The 23,223-nt window shown below is 37.2% G+C and overlaps 1 protein-coding gene and 1 long non-coding RNA gene across 3 annotated transcripts; one reads left to right on the top strand and one right to left on the bottom strand.

The window, feature by feature from the left end:
• Positions 1 to 1,375: 1,375 nt before the first annotated feature.
• Positions 1,376 to 7,799, bottom strand: LOC126616176 (uncharacterized). The gene is made up of 2 exons (XR_007621051.1): positions 7,608 to 7,799; positions 1,376 to 1,513 (listed from the first exon to the last, which is right to left on the bottom strand). It is a non-coding gene; the product is annotated as an uncharacterized LOC126616176 (long non-coding RNA).
• A 3,902-nt stretch (positions 7,800 to 11,701) lies between these two features.
• On the top strand, positions 11,702 to 20,265 carry LOC126616170 (protein argonaute 4-like). Of its 2 annotated transcripts, none has more exons than XM_050284180.1 (24): positions 11,702 to 11,935; positions 12,437 to 12,488; positions 14,013 to 14,336; positions 14,430 to 14,635; positions 14,719 to 14,943; positions 15,067 to 15,203; positions 15,283 to 15,380; positions 15,465 to 15,562; positions 15,705 to 15,870; positions 15,971 to 16,087; positions 16,161 to 16,268; positions 16,344 to 16,406; positions 16,497 to 16,610; positions 16,715 to 16,880; positions 17,034 to 17,146; positions 17,285 to 17,422; positions 17,563 to 17,693; positions 17,843 to 17,908; positions 18,702 to 18,765; positions 18,871 to 18,982; positions 19,077 to 19,150; positions 19,482 to 19,576; positions 19,657 to 19,688; positions 19,836 to 20,265. In XM_050284180.1, exons 3-24 carry the CDS (start codon positions 14,016 to 14,018, stop codon positions 20,009 to 20,011), a joined length of 2,820 nt encoding a protein of 939 aa, XP_050140137.1. In that variant the 5' UTR covers positions 11,702 to 11,935; positions 12,437 to 12,488; positions 14,013 to 14,015; the 3' UTR covers positions 20,012 to 20,265. The 2 variants fall into 2 exon arrangements, with proteins under 2 accessions (XP_050140137.1, XP_050140139.1); XM_050284182.1 differs by lacking the exon at positions 11,702 to 11,935 and adding an exon at positions 12,064 to 12,212.
• Positions 20,266 to 23,223: the final 2,958 nt, after the last annotated feature.

Here is a 23,223-nt window from a genome sequence, read left to right as displayed (position 1 = left end):
TTGGAATTGTTGAGGTTCTCCCCACATGTAATCTGAATAATCTCTCCAATCTGAATTGTAAGCGTTGGAAAACATGTTGTCCCATGATTGGCTATGGCCTTGATATCCCCAAGCATCTTCATTCGCAGCGAATTGAGAACATTGATGAGTTGGATATCCTTGCCCATAGGACACACCATCTGTAGGAACACTTTGCATTATGGTCCTTTCGGCATATTGTGACAATTGAGAAGTAAGTTTCGCCAATTGAGCTTGAATGGTAGCAAAATCCATGTTTTATTTCTCTAGTACCTGAAATCAAGGAAACAAAACTAAATCAAATATCATAAGAAAAAATAAAAGACACAAATAGAAACAAAGTCAGTAACTAAAACAAAAGACATGAAAAAGAATCAACGGGGGATTAGCAAAGCTGCTAATCCCCGGCAACGGCGCCAAAATTTGATGCGATGAAAGTTAAGCACTCAAATTAAACCCTCTTGTTGTCAAATTGTAGTATAAATGCAAGTAGGTATTGTTCTAAACCGGGGATTAGGAGGGCTTGCTAAAACCTCTAAACTAACTCAAAGACATAAAAACAAAGTTAAAAACATTTGAATAGACTCAAAGGACTCAAAACAAATTCTAAAGACGCAAAACAACTTAAAAACACTCAAAATTGCCTAAAAACACTTACTGGGCAGATTTGACTCTAACACAACTTTGGACAAAATTTGGGTTTTAACTTGAATCAAAACACTCAAAAACACTAACGAAATAGAAATTTAACACTTTGAAACAACAAAGTAAAAGGGGGATTTTGGATTTGACAAATTTGAAACAAACAAACAACTTATAAAAGTAGACACATTGTAAAGCGAATTTAAGAAATGAGATGATGGATGGATTAGTTAGAGGTCCGTTCTTCACACATGACACACTTGTACATGAATTGATTTCCAATTGCTTTTCAATAAACTATGATACTCAACACCCCAGATTAATCGTGATGCACAAATTAACCCTTAGATTTTCCTTTACTCATTGAGTTGGATGTATGCATGCAACAACCCAAATCATTCTCTAAAAGTCCCCTATATGAATGCATAATAAAGATACAATTAGAGATCATTACTTTCAATGAAAATCATAAGTGTTGACGAGGCAATTATAACTATGAATGCATGATACATTGCCAAGAATTCAATTAACACAATTGTGATAAACAACCTTTACTACTCATGAATATAAACTTGTAACGATTAGGTGAAACTCATTTATATTCTAGCATCTAATTCATGCATGAAAACTAAGTATGCATCCTTAATAAACATACAAGAATCAGTTATGAATAAAATAGATAATTGAATTGCAATCGCAACTTATCAAATCACAATTGGAAGAAATCAATTCATATCTCAAGCATGTTCATGGCTTCAAACTTCCCCCTAACTAAATAGGGGTTTAGCCACTCATAATTGCAACAAAATTAGAAAATAACAAAGTAGACATTGAAAGCAAGAACGAAGTACACCTAAAACGCTCCAAAGTTCCAAGCTTGAAACGCCAAGGATCTTTGTTTTCACCACCTTGTTGCAGCACAAGTGTCTAGGATGTATATGGATATATGGAAAGGTTAGGAATGTATTTGCACGGCTAAGAGATAAAAGTGTATGGATTGGTGAGATGTAGTATGGCTAGATGAATGGATGCAGGTCACGGCAAGGAAATTGGGTTTGTGAATGAAGTTGTGAGATGTGAAATGTAGTGTCTTTGGATGATGGCCCCCAAATTATGGTGAAGGGTGGATGTATTTATAGGCTAGGGAGAGGAGTGTATGGAGTTGTAATGAATGGATGTAATGTGTGTAGTGGGTGAGTGTTGTGGTAATGAGTGGATGTAATGGGTGTAGTGGATGGATGTTTGGTAATGAGGGGATGTAATGGGTGTAGTGGATAAGTGTTTGGTAATGAGTAATGTTTGGTAATGAGTGGATGTAATGAGTGTAGTTGATGTGAAAATTATGTTGACACACAAATTAAACCTTATTTGTGACAATTGTAGTAATGATGTAAGTAGGGATCGTTCTAACTGGGGATTAACTAGGGGTACTAATGACTTGAAAACTGAATTAGAAACGTAAAAACAAAGTTTAAAACACTAGATTAGACTCAAGGAATGCAAAACTAACGTTTAAAATACTAAAACAAACCAAAAACTCAAAACAGCAACCAAAAGACTCAAAACTGCCTTAAAAACACTTTCTGGGCAGTTTTGAACACAAAGCACCAAATTGGACAAATTTGGGTTTTAACTTGTACCAAAACACTTAAAAACATAAACCAACACACTTTCTAACTAATCTAGGACTTCAAAACAAATGGGGATTTGATTTGGACGAAAATAACTAAATGGGCAGATTGTGAAACAAAAACAGATTGTAAGATAAAATTGTAATGAATCAACGGATGATGGAATAACTAAGGGGTTCTTCTCCACACATGAAATATATGCAACCTAAATCGATTTCCAGTTATCAAATTAATAAGTTATGAATCTCGACACTCCAAGTTAATTAGATCCGCTTAAATTAACCTTCAGATTTCCCTAGAATCATTGAATTGGATGAATATGCATCGCAAACAAATTATTCCTAACAAGTTCTCTATATGAACAGCATGATAAAGATACAAGTTAGAATCATTACGTTCTTTGGAAATCATAAGCATCGACAAGGCATTCGTAACTATGAAAAGCATGATACTCTTGCCAGGAATCTACTTAACACGATCGTGACTAGCGACCTTTACTACTTGCGAATATAAATTCATAACGATTAGGTGAAACAAACTTATATCCTAGCATCAAATTCAAGCATGCAAATTAAGCGTGCACTCGCAATCAACATACAAGAATAAGTTCTAAATCAAACGATTAAGCGAATTGTATTCACGACTTATGCAACGATAACTGGAAGTAATCAACTTATTTCACATATATAATCATGGTTTTGAATCCACCCTTAGCCAAAACGAATTTAGCCAATCATACTTAAAGCAAAACAAAGATTACACGAATTAGACATTGAAATATAAGATAGAAAACACCTAAAATCGTTCAACAACTCAGATTGAAAAGCCAAACAATTGTAGAGAATCTGTCCCTTTTGTTGCTTGCGGCAGATTGTATGGTGATGCTTCTTGGATTGTTTTGATGACGTATAATGGAATTTGGGGGGTGTAGAGGCACGGCAAGGGTTGTAGGATGAGTGTGGATGAGTGGTGGATGGATGGAAGATGGTGGAAAGCTCGGCAAGAATGGTGGGAAGGTGCGGCAGATTATAGAACTAGGGTTTCTGGAATTTTGAATGAATGTAGCAGGTTGTAGTTCGGCCTAGGGGTTAAAACACATATATATAAGCACTACAAACCCTGGGGCAAACAGATTAGGGCCTCTAAAACCCAAATCCATCAGAAATTAGGTTAAAACAATTAGAATTTAAGTGGGAAAAGGGCCTAGGGTGCGGCTGGTTACTAGGGTAAAGGAATGGGCCTTCTAGAATGCCTTGCAAGGCAAGGAAATCAGATTTCTAAAGCCCTAGGTGCGGCAAGGGTTAGGGGGGAAAGGCTAGGTCATCTAAAAGCCCAAAGCCAAGACTAGAAACTCTCGAAAATGGAAACCTCCAAGAATAGAAACTTCCAACTTTAGAAACTTTGGTTTCCAATTCCGAATTCTTTGTTCTTCACTTTCATTTCTTCCTTTCTTAAGCTCCTTTGACCTTCAAACTCGTCCATTCCTTGTGCTCCATAAGCATACACAACATTCCAGCTCAATTTTGCTCTAAAATGCTCCATTTCGCACTTATTTGCATCCTTTGTCTCTAAACCTGAAATTGCATGAAACTGACTTTAAACATTGAAATAACTCAAGAAAAACAACATAAATGCATGAGAACAAGCCCACTAAGTCGCATAAATATGCTCCTATCAGTAGTGGGTGAGTGTTGTTGGGTGATTGAAATGAGTGGATGTAGTGGTAGGTGAATGTGTTGGGTGGAATGAGTGGATGTAATGGTAGGCGAATGGATGTGTTAGGTGAAATGAGTGGATGTAGTGGTAGGTGAATGTGTTGGGTGAAATGAGTGTGCTAAAATGGTTATTTATAGGGAGAGGATGATGCACAAACTTCAAATTTCGTCCATTCCTTTTGCTCCAAGCATATGTTATCCATTCATGCCCAAAAATGCTCCAAAATGCACTTCTTTGCCACATTAACCCATTGGACCTACAAACACACGAACATAACTTAAAATACTAAAATAACTACGAACTAACAACATAAATGCCAAGAAACAAGCTAACTAAGTCGCATAAATATGCTCCTATCATGGCCACAACCAATGCCATCCCTTTCTTTATACTATGATAGTGAGGCTACTTTGTCTAGAGCATATAAGAAGGTATACAATGTAAAATCTAGACATATTAGCTTGAGATATGAATATTTCAAGCAATTAATAATTGATGAGTTATTAATATTATTTATGTTAAATCAAGTTGTAACTTGGCAGATTCATTAACGAAAGCACTTTTAAGACCTTTGGTAGTTAGTACATCTAGTGGAATGGGCTAAAACTCTTTACTAAAAACTAGCCACCAATAATGGTAACCCGACTTTGTCTAGAACATCACTAGTTTAAAGTAATGGGTAATAGCAAGTTATTGATAAGGTTTTCTCTTGTAAATATTCATGAAACCACCATGAAGCACAAAGCTATAATAGTGCTTAATTAAACTTAGGTCACCATCGCATTTGTTATAACTTTGAATTACTTACACTAATTAAAGGTTTAGTTCAAAAGACACCTTTATTGTATGCATGATTATATCGGTATCCTTGTAGTAATTATAAAGAGAGAATTGTTATAATATCATTTACAAAATTATTGAAATTCGGAAGGATTGTTAGAGATTTCAATAATATATATATAAATAAATATTATATATATATATATACACACACACACACATATGTATGTATATGTATTATATATAATAGTGTTGTGGGTGCGCAGCATGCCATCATGTGTGCGCGGCAACATTTGTAAAAGGTTTCCAACCTTTTATAGTTGTATCTTTTGGTTGAATTGTTGCAATTTTTATTAAAAGACATGATCATTACTCAAAGTGTATGAGTAGAATTGAAAGAAATAACCTGTTAATATTTATTTTCTGGAAACTTTTAATAGAAGACATGTCTTTTGGATCAACACTTATAATAAAGGTTGCATATCTTCAACCAAAATGAATGGATGTTTTAATATCCATAAATACTTATTGTGGCATAATGTTTCACACAATTCAGACATTTGTTGTCTACATAATTTCCTTGCTCTCCCTTCTCTCTCCATCACATTCATACAATCTCTTTCTAGTTATTTCTAAGGGAATATAATTCGGTTTTGCTAATTGAATATTACATACTTTTGTTGTATCCTGTAAGTGATTTGTCAAGAACCCTCTAGCAAACTCATTCAAGTGGGGGCAAATAACACTTTAGGAAACGATTCAAGTCGTACCTCAAAATCATCCTTCAGTTTATTCTCTATATTTCTACATTTCCTCTAACAAAGAGAATGATTAGTGTTGGGTTGGTAGAGAAAGCCAAGACAACGATGCTTTCTAGCATCAATCTCTCCTCTCCTTCAAGAGGATATCGTCGTTGTGTCACAAAAGAATGGGGGAGACAAAATAGTAGAGAGAAGGAAGAGAGATATTAAACAAAAAATGCTTGTTGTCAGGGGGCAATATCAGAAACTCATTGTTTGGGCTATTTTAATTGGACTAATTTAGTGTTGGGTTTTGTCATAACCATTAAATAAAGTTATTACATGATTTTTGGTTAACATTCAAAATTTTCAAGCCCTTTTTATTAGTTTTCCCTATGTTAAATGACCAAAAATAATATGTATTTAATGTGATAAATAATTGTAAAAAATAATAATGTAAGGACAATGAATGCGATTTTGTAAAATATGTGAGAGTATACTTTACCGTCATTAAATAGGCACTAATTATTATGATTTGAAAGAAAAAAAAACACTTTTTTTTATAAACATGGCAGATCATGCTTCTACTTTTTTTATACTTTACCGTCATTCCCAGCAATATTAGAAAAAAAGTTTTTTTTTTTATTTTACAAAAATATATTTGATGTTTCAAATTTTTTTTTTAAATGTTGTTTTCTTTAAAAGTGCTAGCAGATGAGCACACACTTTGTGTATGTGAACAATTTCATTTTATTTTTTGTCTTCCTCCGCTGTAAGTTCGCGCTTGTTGCCACTTTCCCACTTCGCAGGCTCAAGCTTGTTGTTGCAGATCTCCAAAGGCCTATGGCTTTCTACTCTGGTTCCAAATCCCTGTGATGGGTGTCTCTTCGTGGTTTCTGCACAATAGAGAAACAAAAGCCAAAACCAAGAAAGATTAAAAAGAGTTTTAAACCAAAACATCGTATCATTCATGTTAAGGCAGCTAATTACGATTTTACCTTATAGGCAACATCAACGTCACCGTACTGATGAGAAAATTAACTTAACACACAAATTAAACCCTCTTGTTGTCAAATTGTAGTATAAATGCAAGTAGGGATCGTTCTAAACCGGGGATTATGAGGGCTTGCTAAAACCTCTAAACTTACTCAAAAACATAAAAACAAAGTTAAAAACGTTTGAATAGACTTAAGGGACTCAAAACAGATTCTAAAGACTCGAAACTACCTAGAAACACAAACTGGGCAGATTTGACTCTAACACAATTTTGGACGAATTTAGTGTTTTGGTTTGAATCAAAACATTCAAATTACAAAAACAAAACCGAAATTTAACACTTTGAAACAAGAAAGTAAAATGGGGATTTTGGTTTTGATGAATTTGAAACAAACAAACAAGTTATAAAACTAGGCAAATTGTAAGACAAATTTGAGGAATACGATGATGGATGGATTAGTTAGAGGTCCGTTCTTCACACATGACACACTTGTACATGAATTGATTTCCAATTGTTTTTCAATAAACTATGATGCTCAACACCCCAGATTAATCGTGATGTACAAATTAATCCTCAGATTTTCCTTTATTTATTGAATTGGATGTATGCATGCGACAACCCAAATTATTCTCTAAAAGTCCCCTATATGAATGCATAATAGAGATACAATCAGAGATCATTACGTTCAATGAAAATCATAAGTGTTGACGAGGCAATTATAACTATGAATGCATGATACAATTGCCAAGAATTCAATTAACGCGATTGTGATAAACAACTTTCACTATTCATGAATATAAACTTGTAATGATTAGGTGAAACTCATTTATATTCTAGCATCTAATTCATGCATGAAAACTAAGTATGCTTCCTTAATAAACATACAAGAATCAGTTATGAATAAAATAGATAATTGAATTGCAATCACAACTTATCAAATCACAATTGGAAGAAATCAATTTAAATCTCAAGCATGTTCATGGCTTCAAACTTCCCCCTAACTAAATAGGGGTTTAGCCACTCATAATTGCAACAAAATTAGAAAATAACAAAGTAGACATTGAAAGTAAGAACGAAGTACACCTAAAATGCTCCAAAGTTCCAAGCTTGAAACGCCAAGGACCTTTGTTTTCACCACCTTGTTGTAGCACAAGTGTCTAGGATGTGTATGGATATATGGATGGAATGGATTTGCACGGCTAAGAGATGAAAGTGTATGGATTGGTGAGATGTGAAAATGTAGTGTCTTTGGATGGAGATGGAATCCAAATTATGGTGAAGAGTGGATGTATTTATAGGCTAGGGAGAGGAGTATGGAGTTGTAATGAGTGGATGTAATGGGTGTAGTGGGTGAATGTTTGGTAATAAGTGGATGTAATGGGTGTAGTGGGTGAGTGTTTGGTAATGAGTAGTGTTTGGTAATGAGTGGATGTAATAGGTGTAGTGGGTGGATGTAATGGGTGTAGTGGGTGGATGTTTGGTAATGAGTGGATGTAATAGGTGTAGTGGATGAATGTTTGGTAATGAGTAGTGTTTGGTAATAAGTGGATGTAATGGGTGTAGTGGGTTGTGGTAATGATTGGATGTAATGGGTGTAGTGGGTGGATGTTTGGAGAATGGATGCGTTGGGTGAAATGAGTGGATGTAGTGGTAGGTGAATGTGTTGGGTGAAATGAGTGGATGTAATGGTAGGTGAATGGATGTGTTGGGTGAAATGAGTGTGCTAAAATGGTTATTTATTGGGAGAGGATGATGCACAAACTTCAAATTTCGTCCATTCCTTTTACTCCAAGCATATGTCATCCATTCCATGCTCCAAAATGCTCCAAAATGCACTTCTTTGCCACATTAACCTTTTGGACCTACAAACACACGAAAATAGCTTAAAATACTAAAATAACTACGAACTAACAACATAAATGCCAAGAAACAAGCTAACAAAGTCGCATAAATATGCTCCTATCACGTACACAAAGCAAACCTCAATCGGCTACCTCTCGCAGTCGTAGCTTGGGGTCTGGACGGCACCAATCAGATCATCGGTCTTGCTGGTGTAGCGGTGTGAATGTTATCGTTGTTTACCCGCTTTCCAACTCCCCCCACCTATCAACAATTAATATCATCACCATCACCATCACTATCATAAATTATTAAATTTCTTCATGATTATTTACAAAACCTTTGTATATGCAGTTAATAGGTACATGACAGACAATTGAAAAGAAAAAAAACGATGTGAAAACATAATTTCCCTAAAAACATGTATGTACCTGTTGGAGTTGTCCAAGCGACGAATATTGTAGTCGAAGGCTTTGGAATAATGGTTTGATGTGATATAAACTAGCACACAAATTAAACCCTCTTATTGACAATTGTAGTAAAGATGTAAGTAGGGATCGTTCTAGGCCGGGGATTAGGAGGGATTGCTAATCTACTTAAAACTGACTCAAAAACACAAAACTAGACTTGAAAACACTTAACTAGACTCAAAGAACTCAAAACAAACTAAAAAGACTCAAAACAGCACAAAACAGCACAAAACAATCAAATAGACTCAAACTTGACACTAAAGGGTGATTTGGACGGAAATTGATGTTAACTTGACTCAAAACACTTAAAACACAAATTTGGACACATTCTAACTAATTTGACACAACAATGTAAAGGGGATTGGGTTTTTGACGAATTTAAAGTAAAGACTAGATTAAAGACTTAAACAAGTTTAGCACGAAATTGGGGGAAATTATGGGTGATTAGCTAGCTAGAGGGTCCTTCTCCACACATGACACACTTGCATACAAATCGATTTCCAGTTGCTTTTCCAATAAACCATGAACCTCAACGCCACAGATTAACCGTGAACAACACTAATTAACCCTCAGATTTTCCTTAAGTCGTTGAACTGGATGGATAACGCATCGGCAACCAAATTATTCTTCAATAGTTCCCTACATGAACAGCATAATAGAGATACAATCAAAGATCATTAAGCTGTGTGAAAATCATAAGCATTGACAAGGCATTCGTAACTATGAACAGCATGATACTCCTGCCAGGAATTTAATTAACACGATTGTGACTAGCAACCTTCACTACTTATGAATATAAGTTCATAACAATTAGGTGAAACTCCCTTATATTCTAGCATCAAATTCATGCATGCAAACTAAGTATGCATCCTTAATCAACAAACAAGAATAAGTTATGAATCAAACAATTAAGTAAATTGCATTCACGATTTATAAAATCACAACTGGAAGTAATCAATTCATATTGCAAATATGTTTATGGCTTTGAATTTTCCTCTAGCTAAAACGAGTTTAGCTCCTCATGTTCGCAAAACAAAGATAATTAAACCTAAACATTGAAAACAAAAGATAGATTACACCTAAGAATGTTCCAGCAATCCAATCTTGAATGGCAAGCACGTCCAAGGGTCATCCTTCTTCTTCTTTGTTGCGGCACAAGATGTGGGTGAAAGTTTGAGTGATGAATTGTATGAAAGAATGGCTGAAAGTATGAATGGTAGTGAATGGGTGGTTTGAATGGTGCAGCAAGGTCCTTTATTTATAGGATAAGGAAGGGGCACGGCTGGGAATTAAATTGGGAAGGGTTTAAGACTCCAAATCCTCCAAGAAAAGGGTAACAAATCAGAATCCCAAGAGGAAAAGGGTAAGTAGGGTGCAGCAGGATCCTAGAGGGAAAGGGAAATGCCTTGCACAGCAAGGGAAAGGGTTTTTTTAGAAGAAATAGGTGTAGCAAGGGGAAGGAAAAGGGAAATAGGCAAAGACAATGCGGCAAGGGATTTTAGGAATGTAATTAGGTCTGAATTTAAGTCTCCTAATTTAATTAAAGATCATCCTTGCAGCTGGAAATTAAGTGGTGAAGAATAAGGAAAGTTTAAGACAAAATAAGGTAACTTTGGCTAACATTCCTTCTTTTTTGCTTGCATCCTTTACTTCCTTTTCTTAAATTAATTTCTTCAATAACTTCAGCATAATCCTAACCTCTTTTGGTCTTCAAATTCGTCCATCCACATTGCTCCATGCATGTGCTATCCATTCCAAGCCCAAAACTATTCCAAAATGCACTAAAATGCACTTTCTTGCCACTTTAGCCCTTTAAACCTACAAACACACGAAAATATTTTAAAATACTAAAATAACTAGGAACTAACAACATAAATGCAAGAAAACAAGCTACCTAAGTCGCATAAATATACTCCTATCAAGATTGTGGATTTGGCAATATCCTTCACGTAAACCACTGTGTTCGTCTTCGACGCCATCGCCATTTTTTGTTTTTTGATCGAGTTTTGTTTCTTTGATGTGTTTGAGCTTGTATTTTGGGGCTTTCATCAATTTTTCTTTCTTCCTCGCCATTAACCCTTCTGTGCTCCTCTTTTTTTTTTTTTTTTTTTTTTTTTTTGCTTTTGCTTTCTTGCCTTTCTGCCTTTTGTTCTTCTCTGTCTCTCCCCCCATTTTTTGCACTTTGAAGAGGAAGTGGGGGCAATCAGTTTCACACTTTGCCAACTACTATTAACCTCTCCTTTTAGGGATATGATTGTCTTTTGTCAAAAGGTTCAAATTACTATTTTGCCCTCATCTCAATATTATGTATTCAAAAGTGAGGGGCAAAATAGTCGACAATGAGGGTTCTCTTAATAATAGTATATATAAGGGTGTGATATCTACACACCTATTTTTACTTCTCACACATTCTTCTAATTTTTGATCGTCGGATCGAATGAATTGAAGAAGATCAATAGACATAAATTAACAAAGGATGTGTGAGAAGTAAAAAGAAATGTGTTGATAGCACACCAGATATATAATACAATCTCAAACCGGTCTTAAATATCACAAAAAAGGGTCACGATGCTCATCTCACCCCCAATGAGATCTGTTGATGGACCGTGAGCCACGTGGTCACTGCATGGTGATTGGTGAAAGATCAACAAACTCACCGTTTAATGACAATGCTGCCCATCGTCCTGTACCTGTAATCAATACGACACGACATTCCCGTAGACAGGCCGCAGAAAGGACACAACAGTCATTCAAGAATTGAAGCAGTGGCAGGACCGTAAAAACAGTACGGGGAAAACAGCCCACGGGGCAAACGAAGAATGACATAAAAGCGTGCGTTTCGGTTGATTGAGGTAGCATTTAATGCTCGGATCGAAATCAATCTGCAACCGTCGATTGAGGCCCTTTGACACGGTCAGTGTAATCGCAGGGATGGCACCGCAGAGAGTATAAATGGTTAGTTGTTGTAGGTGAAAAGGAGTAAGAGTAAATTAGAGTGGAGTGAGAGAAAGTAGGAGAGAGAGTTGAAAAAGTTGAGAGCTCCTTCCTCAGTCGTCGGTCTCATCAGTCTCATCTCTCTCGGGCCGTTTTAGGGTTTCTCAGGTGAGCCGCAGCGGCGTTTTCCGGCTTATTTTTCTCTTCTGGCTTTTCAAAACCAGAAATTTGTTTTCTGGGCCTGTCTGGGGGTGGTTGGTTTCTGAGTCGTCGAGTTTTGCTTCAGGGCATTTTGGGTATTTCACGCTTCTCAGCTTTGGTCTCTTCTCTGGTTTCTCCCATGGCTGCTGCTGCAGTTGAAAATCTCATTTTCTGTCTAGGGTTTTCTGGAAAAGTTCAAATTCTGTCTTGTTTTCTGGAATAAGAGGAAAAGGGTTTCTAAAAGGTGCAGCTTTTTCTCTTGTTTTGAACAATGCACTTAGAGTTTTGGACCCGGCTGATTTCGCAGTTCAAGTTTTGCTTTGATTTTATTTTGTTCCAATTTTTTTTGGGCTTCAGTATTTTGTAGTTACGAGCTTTTGTGCGTTTTGGACTATTTTTTTGGGCATTTATGGTATTTCTGACTTCTGAGGCCGATCATTGCATAACAATTGTGTGTTTGACTTGCAGGTTTGAAGAGTCCTCACGGCTGGATTTCAGAAGCGGTTTCTTGTGCGCTTAGGTAAAATATACAGTAAATGTTTCGTTTTTCCACTTGCATGTCTGTTTCTTTCTGTATTCTTACTGTTGTTCAAGTTAACTCATTTCAACCACTCTCGATTCTGGTTTTTCTTTTCGATTTGAGAAGTTTTCGGGTTAGATGTGTGTGTTTTGCATATGTTATATACTTGTACATCATTGTATATGTTTGATTTTCATTGACTGGTTTCCACCACTCTGCATGTGGGTTTTTCTTTTCGATTTCAGAATTTTCGGGTTAGATGTGTGTGTTCTGAATATATTATACGCATATATATATATATATATATCATTATGATTTTCATTGACTTGTTTCTTATGATGCTTGCATGTGTGGTTTTTTTTAGCTAAACTGAGCTTTTCATTTTTGTTGACAAACCCTTAAAAATCACAGGTGTTTTTACCTTTTATTTGTCCCTTTTTATAATTTCTTGTTTCTCTTGCTTGAGGAAACTGCTTCTCTTTTTGTATATATCAACTTCTGGAGATTCTTTCCGACTGTTGTTGATGTGGTGCTTTGATTTTTGGTTTCTGTGCCATTAAATTTTATTAAAAGCTCTGCATAAGGCTATCTACTTGTGTGCATGTGTTTTCCAAAATGTCCCTGCTCAGTGTCAAATAATTTTCTCTCAATACTGGGATGCCTTATGAGCTATTTTTATGATTTTGGTCATTAATTCAGTGACTTCTCCATTCAATTCAGTGGAGACTTAGGTGACCTGTCAATTAATTGTGTTTTATAAAGTGTGCAGTGTAAAATAGTCAATTTTGTATCACAACTTCGGCCTTGTAGGTCTATTTATTGTTCTCAAAATTCAAGTTCTTGAAACAAAAATGATGTTTGAAGTTTAGAGCCTTCAGAGTAAAAGTTCTCATATGTGGCTTTCCAGAAATTGCTTCTTAATTATAAGATCAGGGCAGCATCCTTTTAAAAAAAAAAAAAAATTGTATTATCACTCTATATCCACCTTTGAATATGTATGATGTGATTTGTACTGAACTTTTGCTACAATTTTGTATGTCTCCTTACACCTTTCTGATCAATCAAATCAATTCCTTTGTTTGTTTCTTTGTTCTGTGTGGCTTACTTAATTTTCTGGGTCATTCTCACGTGGTTTCAAATCTTTCAAGGGGTTCTGATGCTAGCGTAGGCTTTTGTGTTTCCATATGTGTTTGCTTTTAACTCCTAGTCCTAAGGGAGTAATCAGTGTCATACTGCAATTTTTCTTTCTCTAAATTTATTAAGCAGTAACGTTGTCTATCTCTGGCCATTCTTGTTTTTGGTTTCTTATTCTTTTATGCCTTTACCGCTAGGAAGATTCATTTGCTTTCATTAGAGCAATCACACTATTATTTATTGACTTGATTTTGGTTATTCCTGTTCTAGTCAAAGTGCATTTTTAATTTGTTAGGAATTATGGTGCTGCATATAGGAATTCAATTCCTGCTTTAGCATGAATATATGTCCTTTGTTGTATCTCATCTACATACTTATGTTATGTTGTAGGATATGGATTCGATTGAGCCAGATGGAAATGCAACAAATGGGGTGAATGGAGCTAATGGGGCAAATGTAGTGAATGGAGCAAATGGGGTGAATGGAGCTAATGGGGCAGAGGATGCGTTGCCACCCCCACCCCCAGTTATTCCACCAGATGTTGTTCCTTTGCATGTGGAAGCAGATAACATTCCTGAACCTGTTAAGAAAAAACCTGCTCGGGTCCCTATTGCTAGGCGTGGCCTTGGAACCAAGGGAACAAAAATACCCTTGGTCACAAATCACTTCAAAGTGAATGTTACTAATATTGAGGGTTACTTCTTCCATTATAGTGTATGCTCCATATGCTTTCCATATATTTCCAGTGCTTTCTTCCATTTTCTTTTATCTTCAGTGTTAGTTCTCATTTTTGTACTGTATACATAGGTTTCTGTCGCTTATGAAGATGGGCGTCCGCTTGACGGCAAGGGTGCTGGAAGAAGAATAATTGAAAGGGTGCATGAGACATACCACTCGGAGTTGGGTGGAAAGGACTTTGCCTATGATGGGGTGAAGAGCCTGTTTACTGTTGGATCCCTTCCGCGCAACAAACTTGAATTCGCCGTTGTTTTGGAGGATGTGCCATCAAGCAGGTATGTAAGGAAGGGCTATGGTTTCTTTCCAATGTATTAGATCTCCTTTTTACTCTCTTACTGTTGGACTTGTTTCTATACAGGAACAATGGAAACTGTGAACCTGATGGTCCTGGGAGTCCAAATGAGAGTGACCGAAAGAGATTACGGCGTCCAAATCGCTCCAAAACATTTAATGTGGAGATCAGCTATGCTGCAAAAATTCCCATGAAAGCAATTGGAGATGCTCTTCGTGGTCAAGAATCAGAGAATTCTCAAGAAGCTTTGAGAGTCCTGGATATCATATTAAGACAGCATGCATCGAAGCAGTGAGTGAAGTTTATCCTTTCTGTCTAGTTTTCTCCCTTCTCTCCTTCCCCCACATAGTTTTGTGTTTATGTTATATTTTGGATGGATTGTATCCTATGTAATGAAAACCTTGATTCCAACAGAGGATGCCTCCTAGTTCGCCAATCATTCTTCCATAATGATCCAAAAAATTTTGCGGATGTTGGAGGTGGTGTTCTTGGGTGCAGAGGATTCCATTCAAGTTTTAGGACCACCCAGGGTGGCTTGTCTCTGAACATTGGTAGCTATATTGCTTATTTCTCTGTTACATTATTCAAAATTTACTGTATTTTAACCTATTCTGATGTGTACATTTTCAGATGTATCGACTACCATGATCATACAGCCAGGGCCGGTGGTAGACTTTTTAATTGCCAACCAAAGTGTTAGAGATCCTTTCCAACTTGACTGGACGAAGGTAACAAACTCTTGTCATTATTTATTCTGTCGTGTTATTATGTTCATTTACTTTTCGATAATCTGTGTTTGTTTCAATGAATAGGCTAAAAGAACACTCAAGAATTTGAGGGTCAAAACAAGTCCGTCAAATCAAGAGTTCAAAATAACTGGATTGAGCGAGAAGCCATGCCGAGAACAGACGTATATATTTTTTGAATGAAACTATGTTTCCTTTTTATCTTTTAGTGTTTTTGCATCATGGTGCTTTTTCTATCCTTACTAGAGCAACTATTTTTCTTGTGTTCTTGTTCTTAACGCCCTCAATTTATTGTGTATGATCCAGTTTTACATTGAGAAACAAGCAAGCAAAGGAAGGGGAAGATGCAGAAATAGAAGTGACTGTTTATGATTATTTTGTTAATCATCGTAATATACAGCTGCGGTACTCGGCTGATCTACCCTGCCTTAATGTTGGGAAACCAAAACGTCCTACTTATATCCCCTTGGAGGTAACAAGCTGAGTTTATTCTTCTTTCTTTTTGTTGTTATGAATATGATGATTTATTTTTATCCGTGACCTTAGTGGTTTTGTTGAACTTTTTCTTCCAGCTTTGTTCTTTGGTGTCCTTGCAACGTTACACAAAAGCTCTTTCCACCCTTCAAAGAGCTTCGCTGGTGGAGAAATCAAGGCAGAAGCCACAAGAGAGGATGAGTGTTTTGTCTAATGTATGTGTCTTCATTAACATCTGACTCATTGTATATGCATCCATGACTCTAAATCACATGAGTACTATTGCAGGCTTTGAAAATCAATAATTATGATGCTGAACCAATGCTCCACTCATGTGGTGTTTCAATTGGTGGTAGCTTTACTCAAGTGGAAGGCCGTGTTCTTCCAGCCCCAAAGGTATTGTCCACATATACCTGTATGATGTAGCCTATTCTGTTGTGCGTCTACTGATTGATTTGGTTTCCTTGACAGCTTAAAGTTGGTAATGGTGATGATTTCTTCCCTCGAAATGGGCGCTGGAATTTCAACAACAAGGTTTTTAATGACCCCCTTTTCTCTCTCTGTTACTTTTCACCTTATATCAGTATTTTGATTCTTTGGTTCATTTATATTGTTGAAATGCAGACACTTGTCAAGCCAACTAAGATAGAAAAGTGGGCTGTTGTTAACTTCTCTGCACGCTGTGATCTAAAAGCCCTCGTCCGTGATCTGATCAAATGTGGAGATATGAAAGGAATTGTAAGTTTTGCACTTGCACATTTGCTACAGTATGTATTCAAATAACTTAGATAACTTCATTTTTATTCTTCTTTTTTATTTTTCCATTCTTCACCTGCTGACAGAAAATCGAGGCTCCATTTGATGTGTTTGAAGAGAATCCTCAGTCTAGGCGCGCCCCACCTTTGGTTAGAGTTGAGAGGATGTTTGAGGATATACAGTCCAAACTTCCTGGACAACCACAGTTTCTTCTCTGTTTGCTTCCGGAGAGAAAAAATTCTGCTTTATATGGTTGAGTCATATTATCTATACTATCATTGACATGTTAAATCATTTATAATATGCTCTCTTAATGATATCTATTGATTCACTAGGTCCATGGTTGAGTCATTTTATCTAAATAAATTATAATATGCTCTCTAATGATACCTACTGATTCCCTAGGTCCATGGAAGCGGAAGAATCTGGCTGAGTATGGTATTGTGACACAATGCATTGCTCCCACAAGGGTCAATGATCAATACCTTACAAATGTCCTGTTAAAGATCAATGCAAAGGTGAGTTTTTTTTTTTTTTTTTTTTTTTTTATTTTTTTAAAATTATTAGTAATTTATTTTATTTTATTGATATCGGTATGAGTAGATTTTATGTTGGCTGTGATCTTAAACTTGGTTTGCCCTCACAATTCCTTGCAGCTTGGTGGGTTAAATTCATTGTTGGCAGTTGAATATTCTCCTTCTATCCCTGTGGTTTCCAAGGCTCCCACTATCATCCTTGGGATGGATGTGTCCCATGGTTCTCCTGGGCAATCTGATGTACCCTCAATTGCTGCGGTAAACTGCTTTCTATGTCTTACATATTGGATTAAATGTTGTTACTAAAGCTAGTTCACTGGAACTCTGCACATTTTGTACACATGATGACAAGAAATACGTATGGACCTCTCATGTTGTATTTGATGGGGCAATTATAGGTGGTAAGCTCCAGGCAGTGGCCACTGATTTCTCGCTACAGGGCATCTGTTCGAACACAATCCCCCAAGGTGGAGATGATAGACTCTCTGTACAAACGAGTTTCTGACACAGAGGATGATGGCATTATGAGGTAGGATATGTATCTTGAAGTCATTTATTCATTGCAAATTTCTTCAAATATTTAGAAAAGTTTTAGAAATTCATTTTCTGTTGAATGACATTTTGGTTTCATAAATACTTTCCAAACCACTCAAATGTTAAGTTTCTTCTTAAATTCAGAGAGCTGCTTCTGGACTTCTATACAAGTTCAGGCAAACAGAAACCTGACCAGATTATCATCTTCAGGTATCTCTTAGAAAACCTAGAATCAAATGAATTGTAATTGTATTTTTTGCTATTGTTCTTAAAACTATGTGCTTGTAAGAATTGGAACAGTCAGTATCTTATTTGTAGGAGTTTTTATTATTTAACCCATTTACTGCCCTAGCTTAATTTCTTTCTTCTTTTTTTTTTCTGAAAACCATTTGCTGTCCTAGCTTAAGTTATAGTGCGTCTGAATGTGCATGTGCTCATGTATGGGTCAATTACTAGCTCTTTTTGTACAAGCTCTTTACATTTTCATGTATGGGTCAAATTCTAATGAATAATTTTTAATTCCGTCTTTTGATTTCTCGTGTTAAATTTTATAGGTTATTAGATTCCATATTGCATTTGTATTTTGACACAATAAATTGCCCAGTATGTTTTAATGTGTAATTATGCGCCAAATGCTGATGCCAAATATACCAGGATTTGAATTGTACAATTCATAGCTACCACCTTGATCTGAAGCAGGCACATTTGCCCTGCTGATATCTACGTTGAAATTCTTTTTACACGTTTATTAAACTACAGTGCATATCACTGGTTTTACTCAAATGTTTTCTGCTGTTCTAAACTCTAAAGTTGCTCAATTTACTTGAATTGTCTGTTGGAAATATGACAGGCTTTATAGTCCATGAGTAGATACTGATTACTCATATTTTATCCTTTTTTTTTTTGTAGATACTGTTTGAGCATGTTGAATTGATTAATCTTGTTCTGTACAAGTTTATTTTGGTAGAACTTTGCTTATGTTGACTGGTTTTGTTGAATATAGGGATGGAGTAAGCGAATCTCAATTTAACCAAGTTTTGAACATTGAACTGGATCAAATCATAGAGGTAAGTTTTGAACATTAAACTGGATCAAGGTTTTGTGGGCTAACCATTGACGTTCAAATTTGTTTTCTACTTTGAAATGATGCTAAATTATCCTTTTCTTATCAGGCTTGCAAGTTCCTGGATGAGACTTGGTCCCCTAAATTTGTGGTGATCATTGCTCAGAAGAACCACCACACAAAATTTTTTCAGCCTCAATCCCCAGATAATGTTCCTCCTGGTAGGCTAATGCAGTTGAACAAATTCAACTCTTAACATGATTCAGCCTTTCACATAATTCAACGTACCTATACAATTTATTGGTTTTTTTGCAGGAACAATTATCGACAACAAAATTTGTCACCCAAGAAACAATGACTTCTATCTATGTGCTCAAGCTGGAATGATTGTGAGTATCAATATTATGCTTTGCAGCTTTAGTATCTTGTTTGTAACTTAGAATCCTATCTAGATTGTGCTACTTTGCATTAGTATTACCATGTTGCAAGCTTCAAAAACCGTGCCTAAAATTTTCATTACTTAAGATATTCATGTTTTAATAACTCCCATGTTTTGCCTTGTTCCCAATAATTTCCCCAAATGTTACGAAGTGGATCTCTGGGGTCACGAATGATTCTTCAGGGAAATTGTGAATCATTCATGTGCAACGTCTGATTTTTTTTCTCGGTAATAGTTAAAGACGACTTATACTAAACTGGTTTACTCTTTTTTTTTTAAAGGGGACCACGAGGCCTACTCACTATCATGTTCTGTTAGATGATGTTGGTTTTTCAGCCGATGAGCTGCAGGAACTAGTGCATTCACTTTCATACGTGTAAGTGAATATTAAGCACTACATTGCTTTGTTTAGCCATTAGTATTAACTTCCTTAATAATAATTTTTTTCACTTGCAGGTACCAGAGAAGTACCACCGCCATTTCCGTAGGTAAATTTCTTTATTCTATTCCTGCGGCTCCTCTAGAATGGTCATGGTCTTGCACGCAAAGCAACTCTCTCCCTGATGTTCATGCTAATACATGTTTAGTTGCAAATAGTAAATCCTAATCCCGTGGTAAAATATTCTTCTTTTCAGTTGCCCCCATTTGCTATGCACATTTAGCTGCCACTCAGATGTCACAGTTCATGAAATTCGAAGACGCGTCTGAGACATCTTCAAGCCATGGCGGTCTTACCTCTGCTGGAGCTGTTCCTGTCCCGCAGCTGCCGAGGTTGAAGGAGAATGTGTCCAGTTCCATGTTTTTCTGTTGAGGCCTCAGAGCCTTGAGCCCTACTATGGTTACCTACTGAAGAACAGCAGTTTGTGTATATACTAGTTTTTGGTGTAGCCTCCCACTGTAATAGGAGGTTTGAACTATCGTAGTTGGTAAAGCTTGCGGTGCGTTTGACAGGCGTTTTGTATATGATCCTAAGTAAGTTGTGTGTAGCCTAACTTATGGGATTATGACCTTGGATGTTGACTCTCTGTAGGCTTAACTTATGGTATTGTGTGATGGTGTTCTGTTGCCCTTTGTGTATGTGGTGGAGATTGGTTTTATGAGTGTGGTCTTCCGGAAACCGCACTTCCTTCATCTGCCTTACAGATGATGGGGGCACGGTATTTTTTCCCCAACTGTTTTCGGTATACGGAGATCAGGCGGTGGATCTGAAGGGTCAATGATAGGGTATGATGATGCAACATTTCATAATACTACAAGAGGCGGTCGGGGCGTGTTTAACTTGACAGAGGCAAACCCCCGAACCACTTCTTCCCAACCCTGCATATGGTTCCCAATCATACGTCTACTACCATACTATCCTACTTGCGGTGCTTGCCATTGCCGCTTCGGCATGGACATTTCCCTTGTAGACTTCTACTCAACTGAAATTTAGAGCATCAGTTTACCATAGCAATTATGCGGTTAAACACTTATTTCAATCCCTTTACTACTTGTGACTCTGAAGCAACACACACAAACAAACAAACATGTGGATGCAAATTTCTTTCTCATGATTTTGGACAAAATTGCACCTACAAAACAAATCACACCTAAGGTCAAGGCCAAAAGTCTCACGCACCCACGATGAATTTGGGGGGGGTGGGGCTTTGGCCGAACAACCTCCGATGCCAAAGTAAAAATTAAGAGAGAAAAATGCTTAGAGAGTTTTTGGATTTTTAAGAGTGTGGACTTGGGTTTTTAGAGGAAATGAGGGTGAATATATAGTGCATGGCAGGTCCCCTTTGGAGAAAAGGTGGTCGGCCCCTTGGGTTATTTTTGTGTGAGATGGGTGATTTAATTGGCATTTATTGGATTAATTAGGTAATAAATCCATTAATTAGCCAATTAACTCAATTTATATGGAATGTTTTGAAGGTTATGGAATAAATACCTTATGGAGAATATAGGATGAGGATAGATGAAATAATTTTGAATTTGTTACCTATTTTTGGCATTTTTGGCTTGATTGAATAATGATTGTCCACTGCTTGCGCGTAGGAAATCTGATGTGCCTCGAGGGTAATTTTGTCCTTTTTACCACAAATCCACGTGTCGTCTTGTGATTATTTTTGGCTCTACAAATGCCCCCATACCTGCTGGGCTGCTCGTAGGAAAGGGCAGCAGGTGAAGAGATCTTCTTGCTCTAGGAAACTTAGGACTGTTTCTTATTTTGATGTATATTCTCTCTTTAATAGGAAATTAGATCCTTCTAGGAAAAGGAAATAAATTTCTCTCAAAGTCTATTTAAGTCCACCTTAAGTGGGTTATTAAATCAACTTTGGATAGTGATTTATTCTACCTTTTCCTTTAGCAATCTTCTACATCTTGCTCGTGCAAAGGATCATCTTTCATTGCTTTTTTCGTCTTCTTCGTGCCGCACCGAGGTAAGAAAAGATTAATTTTCCTTGTCTTCTTCTTGGATAGTGCGACATGTCAGCTGGCAGGGGCCAGGAGTCGACTCGGAGGTGTTGTGGCAAGGACCACTGCTTGGGCTGCTCGACTTGGCTAGAACTAAAGGCAGCTTGCGCGGCTGGGGCCGCAAATTTAGGCGTTAAGGCGCAGTGCTAGGCGAGCCACATGGCTTATGTCCTTTGGGTTCTTGGACCTGATGAGGGCCAGGTCGGTGATTAAGGGAGATGTGAAGGTTGCAGGCCTCATGGGCTGCTAGAATGCTGTGTATGCAGGCCTTTTACCTACTGGTTCAAGAGAAAAAATGAGGGAAAAGCTAGTCTGGGTTAAGCTCCCCTACTGAGTACTGTGAATGGTGTTGGCTGCTTAGTTCTCTTCGCTGGGAGAAAGGTGGGCTGCTCCCGAGAGATGAGGTAAAGATGATCAAGGCGGATGCATTGACTTGTCTGAATGCTGCCATGGAGCCTATTATTAATGAAGGTGGAAAGAAGAGATCTTCCCTGCATGCTCAAGAGATGCCGATTGAGAAAACTGAAGACTTCCTTCACTGCTTGTGAGGGTCCGCTTGCTGCTGAGCGTCTTATGATTGACATGACTTATTCCAATGGGAAGAAAAATGAGGCTGCTAGATTTGAGCATGTGGCACCTGCCATGTCGAGAATGGCTTGTATGATTGCTGATAATATTGCTCAGTGTAGAGGTATTGTCATGCCTCCAGTGCCGAAATCTGTGCCAAGACGTCCATTGGGCTCTAAGTCCTGTTCTCATTCGGAAAGGCTTGCTATTATGAAGAGCGATAAGGTAGACTTTGCTGCTAAAGTGGCACTAAGGCACACTCTCTCTGTTGCTGAGGCAGATTCGCTTGCTGGGAAGGAGGAGACTGCTCATGTGGGCAGCTGTGAGAAATCCACTAAGCCTGCTTCTGGGGAGGTTGCTGAGATCTGTGTGCTCTTGAAACCATATCTGCTTGAAGACATGGACGCTTGTGCCAAGTTTGTTGGTGGCATTTAGAAAAGTGTGTTTGCCCAAGTTCCTTTGCAAAGCATACGACCCAATATAGAATGACTGCTCTGCTTGCTATGATGCAGATATAGCAAGGTTGCCAAGGAGATGGTGAAGATTATGGCAATTGAAGCTTATTCATCGGCCAATGAGATTAAGAGGTTGGATTCTGAGCTTGTTGCTTTAAAAGGGTCTAATATTTCTGCCCCCACTTCTTTGCAGCTTGAGACTGCTCGCCAAGATATTGTTGACTTGAAGACTAAGCTTGATGCGATCCAAGTTAAGTATGAAAGTGCAGAGAATGAGATTGGATGTTACATACCTCAGATTCAAGATCTTGAGTTTGCAGATTTTGAGCTTCGTTTCGCTGCTTATGCAAAGGATAAAGAGTCGATTGTTGTTTATAATCAAGTGATCCACTTCAAGAAGGTCGTTACTAGGCTTGAACCCCAAGTGTTGGAACTTCAAGGTGTACTGAAAATCAACGAAATTCTGAAAAATGAAGTGGATGAGTTGTAGTGCGTCCATGTTGGTCTGCTCGAGAAGGATGAGTAGCTGAAGGGTGGGAATGAT

The sequence above is a fragment of the Malus sylvestris genome, chromosome 3 (genome assembly GCF_916048215.2).
Source record: "Malus sylvestris chromosome 3, drMalSylv7.2, whole genome shotgun sequence".
Taxonomy (NCBI): Eukaryota; Viridiplantae; Streptophyta; class Magnoliopsida; order Rosales; family Rosaceae; genus Malus; species Malus sylvestris.
This window is presented reverse-complemented; position numbering and strand designations above follow the sequence as displayed.